The sequence below is a fragment of the Molothrus ater genome, chromosome Z (assembly GCF_012460135.2).
Source record: "Molothrus ater isolate BHLD 08-10-18 breed brown headed cowbird chromosome Z, BPBGC_Mater_1.1, whole genome shotgun sequence".
Classification (NCBI taxonomy): domain Eukaryota; kingdom Metazoa; phylum Chordata; class Aves; order Passeriformes; family Icteridae; genus Molothrus; species Molothrus ater.
This window is the reverse complement of record NC_050511.2, coordinates 39,065,395-39,082,649: the sequence shown is the minus strand read 5'-3', so window position 1 is coordinate 39,082,649 and position 17,255 is coordinate 39,065,395. Positions and strand designations below refer to the sequence as shown.

At 38.8% G+C, this 17,255-nt stretch overlaps 1 protein-coding gene across 1 annotated transcript; it reads left to right on the top strand.

Annotated features, from left to right (window-relative positions):
- Positions 1 to 2,315: 2,315 nt before the first annotated feature.
- On the top strand, positions 2,316 to 11,045 carry LOC118699845 (protein FAM240B-like). The gene is made up of 3 exons (XM_036404037.1): positions 2,316 to 2,334; positions 9,474 to 9,618; positions 10,967 to 11,045. The coding sequence occupies exons 2-3, from the start codon at positions 9,479 to 9,481 to the stop codon at positions 11,043 to 11,045; spliced, it is 219 nt and encodes a 72-aa protein (XP_036259930.1). The 5' UTR covers positions 2,316 to 2,334; positions 9,474 to 9,478.
- Positions 11,046 to 17,255: the final 6,210 nt, after the last annotated feature.

Below are 17,255 nucleotides of genomic sequence, written 5' to 3'. Positions count from 1 at the left end.
GTTTTCTTAATCGGCAAGATTCTGTGAAATGTCTTTTCCTTTCACCTCCTCTCCTTTAGCATCAGGTCTAAGAATACCCATAGAGCGAAGGGTCTTGGGTGACAAAATACAGACTAAATGTACCAGGATTACTTCTGCAGGAGTAAGAGCTGACTGCTACTTTTATTTCCAACTCTCCCACACATGAACAGCACACAGTCAGAACACTAAGACAGGATTTGATTCCTGCAGATAAGTAACACCTCAAACGTGCCAAAGGTCTACATTCCATCCATTATTTTGCAGATTCTTCTGTGGCTCTGCTAAGGACATTAAGCAAGTGCTTACAAGAACTTTTGCATACTAGAGATGAGAGCTGTTATCCAAGAAGTTTCTGGTAAGCAGCTGTGAGATATGCTTATGAAGTAAACAAGGGCTGAGGTGCACAAACAGCCTGAATAGTTTTCAGGCTCTATATAAAGGCTGCCCTGCTTTTGGGAGTGAAGCATGTTTTTCCAATCGCCTGTCACCTGAACTGTTTTTACATATGGGTAGCCCAGTAGAGTCCTAGTTCTGTCCAGGATTTCTGGATGCACCATTTGTCTTTCACTAGAAGTCACTGTGAATGCACAGATGAAATGTTCATTGTAAATAGAACCAGCAAGTATAATAAACAATGTACCTAATCTACTGCAATGACCAGAGCATGAGCAATATCTTATCACATTTTGGCTGTCCTTTACACAGGGCATCTAAACTGCACAAATGCCCATGATTCTAGAGAATATCTGACCAGAAACACATGTTCTGGTCTGATGAAGCCTGGACACTGCAGTTCCCCTCTGAAATTCGATCTTTGAAAATGTTTATGGAAGGTATTGACTACATTATAACATTAGAAACTAAACAAACCCTCAAATTCATTGCAAATTTAACAAGGTCTGTTTAGCAAACAGGAAATGATACTCAAGCTCTGAGTCAAATGGTAAGGAAGCAGTTCTGTTGGTTGGTTAGCACCACTTCTCCATCAAGCCTGGGCTTCTTTTTATAACACCATATTATTTTAATATTCACCAAGCAGATTGTATTTGTTTGTGATTTCGAAAGCCAGCCAGAATTTGAGCTATTTTTCCAAAAATAGAGCAATCAGTTTTACCTATGACATGTTGTTTTTTTCTTTTTTCAATGCCACATATGTATAATGGTCCTAAAGATCTGGGACCACATTACCATTGTTATCACATGTGTGGAGGGAGAAGCTGATTTCTGTGTTCTCATATGATATGAGGTGGAATTGGACACACTGGAGAAAGCTAATAGGTACTGTTTCTTAGGAGTTAAATTTATTGACCAGGTTTTGGAAATAACTGAAATTTTCCTTTACAGACAAAGTCTGTATCTCCTAGGTTTTGCACAGGTTTTTTTGTGCTGTAAAGGAAACTGCAGAAAAAGTAAATAAGCAAATATGAACTACAGAAAGCATCCATGGCTGCTGCTTTTGCTACTTGGGGTCTGAAAAATTACAACAAAGAAAGGTAAGGTTAAAATAATCAGCAGTTGTATAAGAACTGCTTAAGCCATCATCACATATGGTACATTAGCAATGTAGATGGATTTAATGAAAACTGAGATAAGTGCATGCATGTGTCATCAGGCAAACCTACAAAACCTTCTCCTCAGAAAATAAAATGTAATAATATAAGCATTCATCTGTAATAGACTTATAACAACTCTAAATGGTAAAAGTACTGCTGCTTTAATGCATTTCATGAGCTAATGCTAAACATACAGACAATTCCTATGACAATTGCCTTGAAGAGAACAGATTTTGTGATAGGTCATAATCAAGCACACATCCTTAGATTAAACAACACCAAGGTAGCGCATACTTCTGTAAGTCACCCTGTAATGCAAAACTGAGTGTGATTTGTCACACCATTTCAGCCTCCATTACAGCTAAGACGCTAGTGTGGAATTTTTCAAGCTTCATAGGAAGATTATTAAAATGGATAACACTAGCAGGCATTTTAAAGAAAATTCTCATCACTTGCCAAGTCATGCTCTTTGAGGTATCTGCCAGTGTGGGAGGGATGCATGGTCTCAAGGGGGCCTGTGTTTCACGGTCATCTCAGGCAGGGGGCTGCAAAGTTCATTAAATGATCTTATCTCACTGTTGGTTCTGTTCAAAATAGCCTTGATATGATGAAGGATTTATGTTACCCACACTTCAAATAAAAAGTACCGAGGGATGCATTTCATTACTGCTCTGTGACACTGGAGAAGCCACGGCTGCAGTGGTAATATTCCTCGTTTGTGTCACACAGAGAATTTATTTGCAAGAGTCCTGCTCCAAAGGTAAGAAAGTATTTGTTTTTTGTAGCGAGTTTTCCCTAATAATGTCAACAAGAAATGTATTTGTTCTCTAAGTTTAATTCTCACAAAAATATTTTCTAGGAAAGATGAGAGTGTGAGGGAAATGCCAGGGAAGAGTGCCCAGTTTAGCAGAATTCTAAGGAAGCTGAGTAGCATTGATACAGAAAAAATATTTACAGATAATTTCCATGTCACAATTCTGAATAAAACACCAAGAGATATGGCTGTACATTCTAAACTGATGGGCTAATGCTAGCCAAGGTTACACACACACACACACACACACACACACACACACACACTCTCTCTCTCTCTCTCTCTCTCTCTCACTCATCTCTCAGAGGCTTTTTAACTGTGATCTGCTGCCTTGAGGCATTATAATTCAATGGTAGGCACCTTCACATGAATCAGGAAAGATTTCTCTTGCGTGTTTTCTCTGAACTGGATGATCTAATAAAGGACATGAGCCCTGGGCAAAATTTATCTTCTTTGATCCTACACCAAGTCTTCCTGTACTCCAAAATCAAACAACAAAGTAAAGTGCATTCAAGATCCTTGACCAATTAATTTATTCTATATGCTTGATATTATGAATTCAGTAGTTCATAGGATCAGGCTTCAAATGTATCCAGCAGTGGGGAAAGTCTAATGATCAGAAACAACATTTGATCTCCTGAGCAAACCACAGCCACTTTAAATATGCCTTAGATACTGAAAATTAGAAGTCAATAAAAGTCAAATGAATATATAGAAAGCTCAGGAAAGGCACTTGGACATTTATTTATTGCATATCACTTTTGAATACCTGTTTGTTTATTGCTCACCTCTATGCAACTGCCACCACAGCCCTGTTTGTGTGTGCTGGTGGCAGGATGTATGGGAATGCAGGCAGCCACCACAGAGAGCCAGATGCAGGGAGTAGAAAAACCTGGGTAGCAGAGAGGTGAAGCAAAGGTTATCCAGGGATCATTTAGTAATACCTGCATGAGTGCAGTTTTGCGCATCACAATGTGAAAAAGACATTAAAGAGCATCCAAAGGAGGGCAACAAGGATGGTGAAGGGTCTGAAGGAGAAGCCTTATGAGAAACAGCTGAGGTCACCTCATTTGTTCAGTCTGGAGGAGACTGAGGACAGAACTCATTGCAGTTACAACTTCCTCATGAGGGGAGAAGGAGGCACAGACACTGATCTCTTCACTCTTATGACCAGTGACAGGACACAAGATAATGGTATGAAGCTGTGCCAGGGGAAGTTTAAATTGGATATCAGGAAAATGTTCTTCATGCAGAGGGTGCCTGGGGACTGGAACAGGATCCCCAGGGAAGTGGTCACAGCACCAGCCTGACAGAGTTCAAGGATTCAGAGAGTCCTCTCAGGCACACGGTGTGACTCTTGGGGTTGGTGCTGCGCAGGGTTGGGAGCTGGACTTGATGATCCTTGTGTCCCTTCCAACTCAATTTACTCTATCACTCTATCAAATGCAGCTCCAGCAAGAAGTGGAAAGAGATTTTTCCAGATGGAACAACAGAGGTGAGGAAACCAGCCAGAAAGGTGTTTGAAAGCACAGGTCCAAAACAGTCAGGTTATGCAGGAGGGCTGGCATGGGAGGTGAAGAGGATGTGATGAGAAAATTAATAGACATGATGCCAGAGAGGGGAAAATCAAAGGGACCTTTCACAGAATCCCTTGGCTGCAGGCTGAGGGAGAAGAGACTGTGCAGAATGGAAGGCAGCAAGTAGCAAAATACAAAAAAACAGGCATGGGAGCTGAACTAAGATAGTAATAAATGAATGGGTTATCTGGAGGAAAATGAAAGTATTGATTCTTCAAATGTTTTGTTCAAAAAGTTTTAAGAATTTTAGTCTTCAGCCAGAGGACTGCTGAACCCTCTAGTACAGAAAATCAAGGCACAGTATCATTTCCCTCCAGTTTGATAATTCCATTGTTCAGATGTCTGATATCCAGAGAAAAGTGAAAACAGATGAAAAGAACTGAAGCCCATCAGATGAGAAGGACAGAATAAAACATAGTACATGGCATTCAAAGGCATTGATGTTGACACCGTAGCAGTATGAGATGCAAAATCCATGTAGCTACTGCAAGCCTTGTCTTAATATGTTTGTCCAAATTTTCTACAATTGAAAAGCATTTGAAGAATAACTATTCTTCTTATTAGAAAAAATAGGCTCAAATCCATCACTTCTCACAGAAAAGCAATAAAGGATTGTGGGAATTAGGAGAAAGGATAACAGTTGAATAGAGATTGCTACATAGGACTTGAGTGAAAACGTTTTCAAATATTAAAACTGCTTAATGTATCTGCTAGAAATAATTTGCCAGGTGCACACCTGTAACTCCTACTAGTAGTTCTCAGTTGTCTGTCAGGCATGGTTGTCATTTTCATACACAGAAAATTCCCAATATGTGGAGAAATCCAATTAAATTGACTGAAATTTATACCCAGAGAGTAACTCCCTGATTGAACACACTCTGGTAAGAGCATGTATTTCAAACTCTGCCAAATTATGAAATACTGGTGGCAGAATAAATAACTTACCTAGAATGCTCTCATTTCATAGCAAACTCCAGACAATACTGTTTGCAAAGGAAAAAGCACAGATTGGTAGTAATGCTGAACTGCAAGTGAAAATAAGATTGCACAGTACACATGGAAAGTCACACGTCTTCACTGATGAGATACACTAGTGAATTTTTGGAAGACACTGGGACAATTAGGCACTTGTGTGTGCCAGAAGACCATAGCATCCTTCCCCATGCTCAGGCTGGTGCTCCAGATCATCTCCTCCCAAAACTGCTCATAAACAAGGCAGAAAGGAAGAGGAAGCTGTGAGAGCAAGCTGTGAGAAACCTCTCCCACAAGCTGCTCACGAGTGGCACTCATGAGAGTAACTGCACTGTACAACATGCCACACAAACCAAAGGGAACAGGGCATTAAACTAAAGTGCTCTCTTCTGCCTCTGAAGAGTTTTAACCAGAGTCTGGAGACCCAAGTTAGACTTGAAACCAGCATGCTTCCCTAGGCAGGATCTCAAAGGAAGCATCAGTCAGCCCTTTGAGATGTGAATTACTGCCAGCTGCAGAAGCAGAAGAAAAATGACATATCCTAGACCCAAGGAAAAAGAGGGGAATCATGAATATGATCACTAGTCTTCTTTTCCAAAATCAAAAGAGATTTCTGATTGGTTTCACATCAAACAGTACCATTGGCATAGGTGGTATTCTCTCCTATATACATAATTCAATTTTTATAATTCAATGAATATATAATAATCATAGTCACAAAGCATGGTCCAAGTAAAGTCAGAACAATAAAATATTGTATTATTTCTAGGGAAATGACCTTGACAACTCTGACTGACTATGCTTTGTAAGAAACACAAGAAGGAGGAAAAATAGCTCTCCTGACTCATTAAAAGTTTTATAAATTTTAAAACTACATTTCATATAACAATGTGTTCTACTAGAGGAAGAAATTCCACACTTTTCTTTACATTCTTTCTTCTGCCTAAGAAACTTTTGACTTCCAATTCTCTACGTGAAAAAGTGTTTCTGGTGGTGGTAGTATTTTCTCACAGAATCAGTGAATTTTAGCCTCAAACTATTGATTTTCTTTTACATAGAAGTCGAGATGTCATATCAAATTGATTTTACATCCCTCTTTTGTTCAACCAATATAGTTTCTGAGTTCCAGCTAATAGTACTAGTGTCACAGCTTCCCTAACTTTGTAAGACCTCTTTTGGCAAAATTAGGCTAGATAACACCAACTTGCTCTAAAATTATTAGATCTAAAAATAAGCAGTCATCGTTATCATGTGTTGGATAAAGCCTTCATAGAGGTTATCACGTTATTCCTTTCATTTGAGAGTGCCTATATTTGTCCATTGTCTTGCAACCCCGCCTGTCAGAGAAGATTGCAAGAAAGAGCCTCTCAATATTGTTCTCTTGAAGAATTATCACTAGAGGCTTAAAAAAGCTTACTTAGTCCTAGCTGTGGCAGGACAGTTAAAGTCAGAACTAATTGCAAGGTCTATAAAAGTGCATCACAACTGCCTGTGTGCTTTAATAGCATGTTTCTGCTCACCTGTTGCATCATACAGAGGTTATTTGTTCAGGCTGCTTCCCTGAAATCTTTTCCATTCTTCTCTTTCCCTATTAAATGAGGCCCCTTATCCTAACTACTCTGAATGAGGCTTCAAGGCATGAAAATAAACTGTTTCCAGGTGATAAGTGCTGCTGCAAAGTCATGATACAGGCTTAAGTCCTGTTACACTCCTCTGAAAACAGCTGAAGTAGGAGAGAAAAATATGAGAGCTGGAAAAATAGTGATAGACTAGGTCTGATATCCCTGACTGCTCACATGCACTGAAAGTTTATGGTTTATAAAACGGATGGCAGGACAGAGGTGAATTCAAACCTCGATGCACGTGACGCATAAAGGCAAAAGAAACCATGTGTTATTTCAGTGGAGGTATTGGGCAGCTCCTATAGTCACAATGAACAGGCTCAAACAGATAATTCAAAATATATGGTATTTGGGATAAGGTGATTCTACAGTTCAGAGAAGCAAATGCTTCCATATTTATATGCTGTGTTTATCAACGACATTTAAGTATTAGTAATGATGCAGAAATTCTGATGTGTTCAGTAACTTTGATCCTACTTGTATATATTTGAGAGCTCTCCAGCCATAGGGGAAATGAAAACAAATATTAAGAACTGAGGAAGAGAAAATTTGGCACCAAGATAGCCATATGTTAAGACAGTTTAAAAGGTTAGGGAAGAATGACTTGGACAATGGTGTGCCTGATCAAAGAAAATACCACAGATCACAGGCAGAGAAAAGTACTAATTCCTGTCCCTGCCCCACCTCACAAATCTAAAAAAAAAAAAAGAAAAGGGAAAAAAGAAAAAAAGAAGAAAAAAGAAGCCCCCAAATCTGTCATGGATAGCATTACATGTACTTTATAGTCTCAACAGAGTTCTAACATGCTTCTAAATACTGCCAGCACCAGACGTAAAATGAATAAAAATGGAAACTACTTCTGAATATCTCTTTTAGTGGCTTTAAATTTTTTTCTTGTGATTTTTTCTGCTGTGGGGGCAGGTATTAGAAAGACACATCTACAAAATGCAATAAACCCAGTACCAAGAACATATCCAATCATATCAGGAGGCATAACATTAAAAACCAGTAAAGGATATGTATATTCTGAAAGTATATGCTTGGGCTCAATTACACCTTGTAAAAATGAGTTCCATAATTTTGCCTTATTCAGGAGTGATATTTACCCTCATAAATATATAAAAGATGCATCCACAGCATATTAGACAGGAATTCATAATAATTCAGAAGGATGAAGTTATTATGATTTGCTATCTCTTCTGATAAAGAAACCTGAAGACATTTTTTCCTGGCAGTTTATGTTGGAGCCCCAGGTATATAGGGGAATTTTTCTTCCTGCACTTCAGAACAAGTTATTCTTAGAGATTACCTTCTAGAGTGGAAAGTCCATTAGTTTTACTTAGATGGCTTTTACCATATCTTTCTTATACCTTTGAAGATTACGCCTCATACACAAAAAGTTTAAAAGGGTAGTAACTGCCACCTGGGAAGAAATATTTGGGTTGGCATTGATATATAGGTGTATATTTATAGAATACATAAATTTTATGAAAACACACGCATGTATTAAGTGAACTTTTGGACCTGAAATTGGTTATCCCCTAGCACAGCAATACTTGCAATTCACATTACAGACTAATGTCAACAATTATACATCCAGATATAATTTGTTCAGGACCAGAAAATATGCTCAGTAATTCTTTTCTTCAAGAGTTAGGCTCAAGCATCATGCTTCTATTGTTTGGAGGCCATGAGCTGACATGTGAAGGCTTTACAGGGAACCACAGGGGAGTTACAGGGAAATCCCAGCAAAAAGGGGGGACCTCTTCAAAAGGGCTGATTTTATCCTCTGCTCACAGAGTCTCTATAATGTGTCTGTCAATTTTTCACAAAACAGCCAATTAAGTAAATATGAGTTCCCAGTTTTGTGTTCCCAGTTTTGGGTTTTCTTATGATGTCTGGCAGGGGAATGGCAGCAGTTTCTTCCAGCTTTTCCAAGCTGGTCTTGAGGGGCTTGTTTACTATCTTTTTATGGCTCTGATTAAAATAAATTGCAAACGATTTCCATGAGTTCAAACAATGCAGGAGTGGGCCCTAAATACTTGTTAAAAATTAAATTATCTGGAAAATATTATAATGGCATGTTCATGCAAGAACACATAGCAATTTGAAAGACAGCATGGATATACTAATTTCATATTTAATGAAGTTTTGAAAGTAAAGATACAATTTTCTGGCTGCAATGTGGCATACAAGGAATTTACTGTTCGCCCACAAAGAGACATCCTGAGGCAAATATTCTTTCCCTACAATAAGATTCACTCCAGAATTTATTTTAAGATGACATTAACCAAAGCTGAAAGTACAGAATCATCACAGATACAAGCATATATTCAAGAATTTGAATCGATTTGAAGAAAAGGGGAAAATAATTAATAAACAAGGTTGGTTTTGCAAGTCATCATCTTATGAAATTATGTATCTACTTTTATATATATAAATTTTCTACATTTCCAAATAAAGCTAAGTGCCAGAATGATTAAAGGCAAATCATCAGAACAATAGTTACTTTAAAATTTTAGAGATATGAAAATAATGGGGCCAAAATATCTCAATTGATATGTCAATTTTTTTGTTTGTGAGTATAGTAAAAAGTATCCTAATTGCTAAATTACAGAATACAAGAGCACTGTCCTGATTGTGAACATAAATGTCACAGTCAGATGGAGGTGAGAGATATTTTAAGTACACAAGTAAGAACTCAGTTCACTGTAGACAGCATATCCTTAAGTGTCAGAGCTAGGAAAGAAAAGCTTAAATAATGACTCATGCCCACAGTTATCCTGATCCTACTAAAAAAAGGACTGTGTGACCCTAATGATGAAAATCCAAAACATCAAGAATTTGCTTTAGCCATGAAAATGGATGAGGAAGCAGTCACTTGTCATACAGTTGTTTCAAATTTTTCCTTTAGAGAAAATGAATAGCCAATATATGCGTCATGAAGTGCGGGGCTGTGAAACCAGCGACCTGAGGAACTTCTGGGAAAAGACCATCGAACAACAAACTCAGTACCTGCAAAGCGAAAAGGAACGTCAGCGAAGAAGCGCTCTGACAAAGTGGGTAATCTGCATCCAGAAAGCTTACTTGAGTTTGCATTGTAATTATTTTTTTAAAAAAAGTAATACCAATACTTAAGTCATGCAATGAAATCTGAAAGTAATTTAGATTTATGGAAAATAATAAAGCTTCCCAAATTAGGATGTAATGCTAACGTGTTTAAGCTATAAAATCATAGGATAGGAGAATAATTCACTCTGGTTCCATAATGAGTCCAAAGCATAGAACTTTCTGAAATTACCAAGACAAAATTTAACAGTGCAGACTTATCTTGAACATAAAGGCTTCTGTTCAGAGTGAAGCTAGCACAGATGTATACCTGGCCCATATTCTTACTCTGTAGCCTTCCTTTCACAAGCAAATAGTTTGAATTATTTAAGATTGTTTAATTTGTATATGGTAAATCCACTATAAAGCAGATGATCCAAGCATACTGACTGAGGCAACCACCATTCATAGCTATACCTGCCTTATTCAGCCACATTCCCCTTGATCAGTCACTGCAAGAAAGAGCAGTCTGCAGCAAGAACAGCACAGTTTTACTTCACATCAATTCTCCATTAGTTGAAGGCATATGCAAAGATATATACTTTTGGTGTTTATTACATTTTGTCTTGAGGTCATCTAGCAAGAAAGCAATTTCCCAAAGCCTTCCTTATAGCTGTCTTTGCATTGATACTTGAAAAATTAGAGCAAGGACAGCCTTTCATTACTGACCCTGGATGAAGGAACACTAGAATAGGTCTCCAGCATGTTTTATCCATTTGTGACTAACCTCATCTCAATGTTGCAACTCCTCAACTGGGAAGCTCTTACTCTCCTTTCTCTTTGAGTAAGTCTCTCTGTGGTACCTAGATATTATCAAAAAGAAAATAAAGGGCCACATATTAGTGAAAGCTACCTGTTATGTGTCTAACAGAAGCTCCAAGATGTGCATAACAGAAGCTTCAAGATGTGCAGTGCCTCCAAGCTGAGCAGGACAGTGGAGGAGGGAGGCTGGGGAAGTGGCGGGGTGATGTGACCCAGGGAGGGAGGCTGGGGAAGTGCTGGGTGATGGGACCCAGCAGGTGGCAGTAGGCAATCTCCAGTGCAGGTGACAAATCACTCTGGCACTCGAGAGAGGGCACACTGGAGATGGAGATAAACCACAAAGCACAGGTGATCTCTCACTGGGATTTAAGAGGTTGTCCTGAAGTACCATTCAGCAAAGAGCTCTAAAGCGGCAGGAAAATTTGCATGACAATTGGGAAAGAACATGAAGAATATCATCAGTGGAAAAGATGAAGAGTATAAAATCCATTCCGTGTAAAATTATGAGGACAAGCTGATCCATATTTCTGTCCCTAGGCTCAGAAATGAATGGATGGAGAGGCTGGAAAAACGGATAAAGATGTTGAGGACCCAATCTGAAGACTCATCCAGCTGAAGAGCCCACACTCATCACACATTTGGGGGAAAATAAATCTGTTTTGTAGGAAAGCATGATGTAAAAGCTGAAGTCAGTTTTACTCTGTAGCTTAAATGAGCTATAATTAATTAGCTGTCATTGTTTGAAGTTTCATATGTGAAATGTCAATTGTTGCTTTCAAGACTGTGCATCTGTCCCTTCATTTGATAAATGGAGAATTTAGCACTCTGAAGTATTTAACCCTAACCAATCATGGTTCACTGAGATGTAGATGCCTGGGAAAAGAGTTTAATTACACAGTTGTGCTCTGCAAAAGCATTTCCTCAATATATTAGATTTCTGTATAGACTGACTGTAATATAATAAATTTAGATGGTTTAATGAATAGTAGAGATTTTAATTTTTTACACAACACAGCCCAGTTCAGACTAAGGAATATAGGACATGCACAATGCCACTACATCCCTCTAGTGAAGCCCAAACTGGTGGGAGCTATAGACCCTAGCTGCCACGTTAGAAGTCACCTGTTAACTTGTTACCATACACGTTTTGATAAGCAGCTTCTGTGAGACAACTACAAGAGCTGCCTAATCAACCCACATTAATTTGGTCAACCCATATGAGCTAACTTGAGACACTATATCAGCACTGGTAGAATAACTTTAAGCTCTGACACTGATCTGGTACCTGACCTGGCTTGTCTAGAGGTGGATTGATATCTCTGTTTCACAGAGTAGCTTGGTGCGCTCTCACAGCTCTCTGTCATCCTGAGAGATAAGCAGGTTTTTTCTTTAGCACCTTTTCCCTCGAAGACCCAATATTTATTCCTTAAAGACCCATACTTTCAGAATTTAGCTGTTTTCCTCTTCCACATTTGTCATTAGTCAAAAATGTTTCTTGTCCCCTTCCTAATGCTTCATTAGGAAATGTAACAATTCTTCCAACAATATGAAAACATTTCAGTCAGCCAGCATAGTCAAATCACTTCCTTTTTAAGGTGACTGCTTTGTTGCCACCAAATGATTAGGGTAATGTACTGCAAGACTTGAGGATGCTAAAAAACTCTTCCTTGAGTCACTTAACCTTTTAGTCCCTTTCTATAAGACTGTTTCATTACCACTCTGGTAATTCCTATTGCTTCAAAGCAAAGAAGATTTGAATTGCCAGTGAGGCCAGAAGAGAACAATAGAAGGGCTTGGAGTTTTAAAACATGTAGAAAATCTGCTCTTCTTAAATAAAAATTTTGAAGAGTTATTTTTTTCCTTCTTTATCTATCACCTTTTAAATCCACTTTTGTGGATTCCAAGGCCAAACAGAATTTATTATGTGAATTTGAACATGTAAATAATGCTTAGAAAGCCTGAAGAATTAATAAAATCATGAAAAAAATTATGACCTTGGAGCACTAATTCAGAAATCAGCAGCTATGTCCCCAAACTTAAGAGCAGAGTTTGCCAAACACCAGAAAAAAGATGCTAAGTCCATGTTCTTTGGTTTATTTTTATTCTTAAGCAATTTTAAGAGTAACACCAACTGTGAATATGAAGGATCATAGCATAATTACAATAAAGCTAGGCTTAAGAAAATCACCAGATAGCACCCTAACTTAATATTGGGCTTTAGTAAAAAAGTAGATTTCTTTGAAAATGTCAGTTAAGAAGTCTCAATTCCCCCGTCCCCTGCCTATGCCTGGTGCTTACTGAAGCTCTAATCCAATGCCATCATTAGACAGTTTGGGGGTTTATATCAGTTTGGCCGAAATTAGAGCTTGAACTGAGCTAAGGGAAACACTTTCCAGTCTCTCATTCATTGTAAGTTATGGCACAAACAGGGAGGTACAAAAGAGGGAGTCAGAGTTGGCATATTTTAAAAATTAAAGCCATAGCCCTGGAATAAGCTTTTGTTTGCTTCTCACGTAGTTTAGATCCGTCTTACTATTCCCTCATAAAGTAAATCAGAATGAGGAAAAATCATAGAGAGCTGGGAAGAAAATGTGCCAGGAAGTGACTTCCATCCCAGTTCCTCACTGCTCATGCATGGTTATGTGGTCACTTAAGAATGCTCTGGAATAAGTCCCTATCAGGTTAGAACACCCTAAAATCATCTCTTTAAAATGACAAAAGGGAACTTATTTTTTACAGAACACGTCTATTCCAGCTCAAAGCCAAGAGGAGGTCTGAAAATATGTTTCCAGAATTAAGCCACTTTCCTTTGACCTATATAATTCCGCCTATAGTGTTTAGATTAATTATTTCAGACTCAGTTTCCACAGTGCTAGATTCAGGACTTTGGGCCACGTAATCTTCATTCATATGAATAGTAATAACGTGTTTTGATCAAAATTCACCAGAGTAATGCAAGGGCAATCTACTTAAGAGTTTTGTAAACTACCACACCAAAAATAATACATATTGAGGAAATAAATATAATCTAGAGTTAATGAGCAAAAATAAAGAGTGTGAAAGCATGAAAATTTAAACCTAAGTGTCAAGTAACAATCTCATCAGAAACTGGAGAAGACTCCAGGATAAAAGTGGTTCTGGCAATTTCAAAACAAAAATATTAATCTTTCCTTTACTTTGAAGGCCACAAGAGAAATTAAAAGGAGGAAAAAACAAAACAAAACAAAACAAAAAAACCCAAACCACTGCAATATTTGTGAGACTCAGAAATAAGCCATGGCATTATAAAAAGGACTAGAAAAACATTACTGCAGGACTGGAAAAGTCATCAACTAAAACCTGATAAAATCAGCTGGGTTTTATAAACTCATTATGGCTAGAGAGGATGCTTAGGTACTCTTCTGACAATTTTCCCCCAATATGCAGTTTCAGAGCAGTGCATTATTCAACTAAACAGTTTAAACTTAACTCAAATGTTTATAAAATAGCTTCTTGAATACACAGTTCACGTTCTTTTGATTTTGGTTTTTTTTTCTATCCAGATTTTCACATTGTTTTTGAGTGTAACAATGTAACAGCAAGAGATTTTGACTTATGCCAACCTGATTTTAATAGCTTTGCAATTAAAATGTGGTAGATACTTGCTTGTCTTCCTAGCTTTCATTATTTTGCCACTCCTTTGTTTCATCCTGACACTAAGTAGCAAGAAAATGCATGTCACTTTCTCATTACAAATGCATGATACAGAACATTTTGGAAAAGCTTGCAACAGTGACAAAAGCTAAATGTAGTAAAACTTTACCATTCTCTGAAGCAAACACTAAACATTCATCACCCAGCTCCCTTTACATAGAATTTATAGTAAGTATGCTCCATGTTAGCACAAGAGTGACAGATGCTCCATTTTAGTCATATTAATGATCCTCCTAGTGTATGGATACAGGCTGACAGCTGTGAAGAATAACTCTGTCAGTAACTTAACAGACTTCTTAGCAGTTTAGCTCAAACTGAGCTAGCTTAAATACAGTTCTTCACTCAGGAATCCTTTCTGCTCAATGTCTTTCCTTAACCAAGGATCTCCTCTCTGTAGGTCCCTAATTAAGGAGCAAATAAGCATAACACAGCCACTGCAGACAGATTTTGATTTTGAACAATTGTCACAGGTCAGGCAAATGGGAGATGGTCCTGCAGACCAATGCAGCATCACCCAGCAGGCTGTCTTCAGCATGACACCCAATGGTTTGGTGCTTCCTATTACACAGGTGCTTCACATCTGTGCAGCTATGCCTCTTTGGGCTTCTAGCTGCATTCATTAGAGAGGAAATGGATGTATTGGCCAGTTCTGAGGTGCCTGAAGTGCCCAGCAGTAAAATAAATCCACCATACAATACCAAGTTCACCTCCAGTGTTCTGTGTATAGTGTAAATTAATTTCAGCTGAGCTGTTTTGCACTCTAGAAAAGCCGACAGGCTACCTCAGACTTTGATCCTATACTCAAGCAATGTGAAAGATAATCCCAGGCACATAGAGCTCACTGTGTAAACAGTACAGAAACAGTGGAGGGGGAGTGGAAAGATGGGCCAGAGCCAGGGGTCAGGAAAGAGCCATGGTACCTGTGTTGGGTACAAAGTCAAGGCCCAGTTGCTCTACACAGATAACATGATCCACTATGCAGCACAGTAGCCCAGTGCTTCAGCTGGAACTGAAATACATAGATAATTTCTTCCTAGAAACAGATCTGAAAAATAAAAGCATGCAGCCCTGGTCCAGGAAAGGTGCCAGAGCTGTGGTAAAATATACTACATGTCAAGAGAATCACTATTCTTTTGACTGGATTCTCACCTCAGGAGTTTGGAAGGCCAAGATAACTTTGGGAAGGGAAGTTTAAGACAGGTAATGCCTTAAAATAAAGAGTTTTGAGGAGATTTGGCTGATGGCCTAAAGCTGATTACAGTTCTTATTGCTTGGAACTCATCTCTCACCATTCTAGGTTACACATGGAGCCTCTCCCACGCATGACTGCTGGTGTCAGCCAACCCATGTGCATGTTAACCACACATGATCTGCAGTCACTGCTCCATAGAAGTTACTTTAGAGGTGAGTCTGGACCCTAAGTCAGAGCATTGTGTGAGTTTCCCTATACTCACACAAGACATTACCGTAAGATAAAAACTGCAGCCATTCTCTTCTTGCATGAAGACAACTCAGTTTGAGCCAGACAGACTTAGCCTACATGCAGACTGGTTATGGAGTTCTAAAGTTTCAGGCTGATGAGAAGTACTCATATCCATTACAATATATGTCAAAATATAGATGGCTTTTTGAATGGCCTTTGTATTTATGGGTCTGACTTGAATGCCCCTTCAGATGAGAATCTCATCATTCTGAGAATGGCCCTGTGTGTCAAGGCAACCCCCACATACAGGCTGGGGGATGCGCTTGATAGAGGCCCTTCCAAAAAGAATCTGGGGATACTGGAGGATAGAAAAATGGACGAGTCAGCAATGTGCATTTGTAATCCAGAAAGTCAGCTACACCAAAAGCAGCATGGTCAGCAGGGCAACGGAGGGGATTCTGTCACTCTCCTCATTCTAGTGCAAGCCTACCTGGAGCACTGCATCCAGCTCTGGGGCCCCAGCAGAGGAAAATATCTTAGAATGGGTCTAGAGGAGGCCACAAAGATGGTCACAGGAGTGGAGCATCTCTCCTATGAAAACAGGCTGATAGAGTTGGGACTGTTCAGCCTGGAGAACACTCCAGAAAGAACATGTTACAGCTTTTTAGTATTTTAAGGGGGCTTATGAGAAAGATGGAAGGAGACTTCCTATCATGGTCTGTAATGAGAGGACAAGGGACAACAGTGTCAAACTGAAAGAAGGCAGATTTAGATTGCACATGATCGTGACTTTTTTTTTTTTAGTGAGGGTCATGAGGTACTGAAACACATTGCCCAGAGTAGTGATGGATATCCCATCACAGAAAGTGTTCAAGGTTAGGTTAAATGGGGCTTTCGGTAAGAGGAAGATGTCTTGCCTGTGAGAAAGAGGTTGGAACAGATGATCCTTAGAGATAAATCCAGCCAATCTATGCATCTATGATTCTGTGATTTTCTGATTCTATAATTAGAGCAAAGACAGCACAGTGCCTACAGTAAGAAGGGAAAATCAAATTACAGTACCCAAAGACATGATCTGTTGGTGAGCCTCCAGAGAAGACAGCTGTGCTGCACTTACCTCACAGCTCTTTATGTTTGCAGGGCCATTCTTTGTTGACAACCTGCTGTCTATAGCTGCTGGTAGCCATTTGAAGATTAGCCCTTTGCAGGAAGGATTTATAAAATGCTGCCACAGGATACCCTACTTAGACTTCATAACTTACTCTTCTGCACACACAATTATTTTCTAATGAATAAGTATGATATCCTCAACCTACACAATTCACCCCAGAAAATTCATCTAACTTTTAGGATACGAGTTACTAATGTGAGCTACCAGAGCATTACTCACAAGTGAAAAACTCCCTCAGCCTTCTGTCCTCTTCTTGTAACCATTTTCTTTTTAGTGAACACAGTGCACAAGATCTTTGTAGCTGCTTTAAAAGCATTGAACCTTTCCCAGAGGCTTGTTTTTATTCCCTTCTCGTTCCTTGCACATATTCCTTTTTGCAATCTCACCACTGTTGTGTGTCAGAGGATTCAGTGCAGTAGCCCTGATGTCAGAGGTCACTGGTAAAGTTTACTCTGGGATTTGAGTGCTTTGTATTTGTGACCCTTTGTCCTTTGTCTGCTTCAGGAAGGAGAATGAACAAATCCACCAAGCAGACTAAT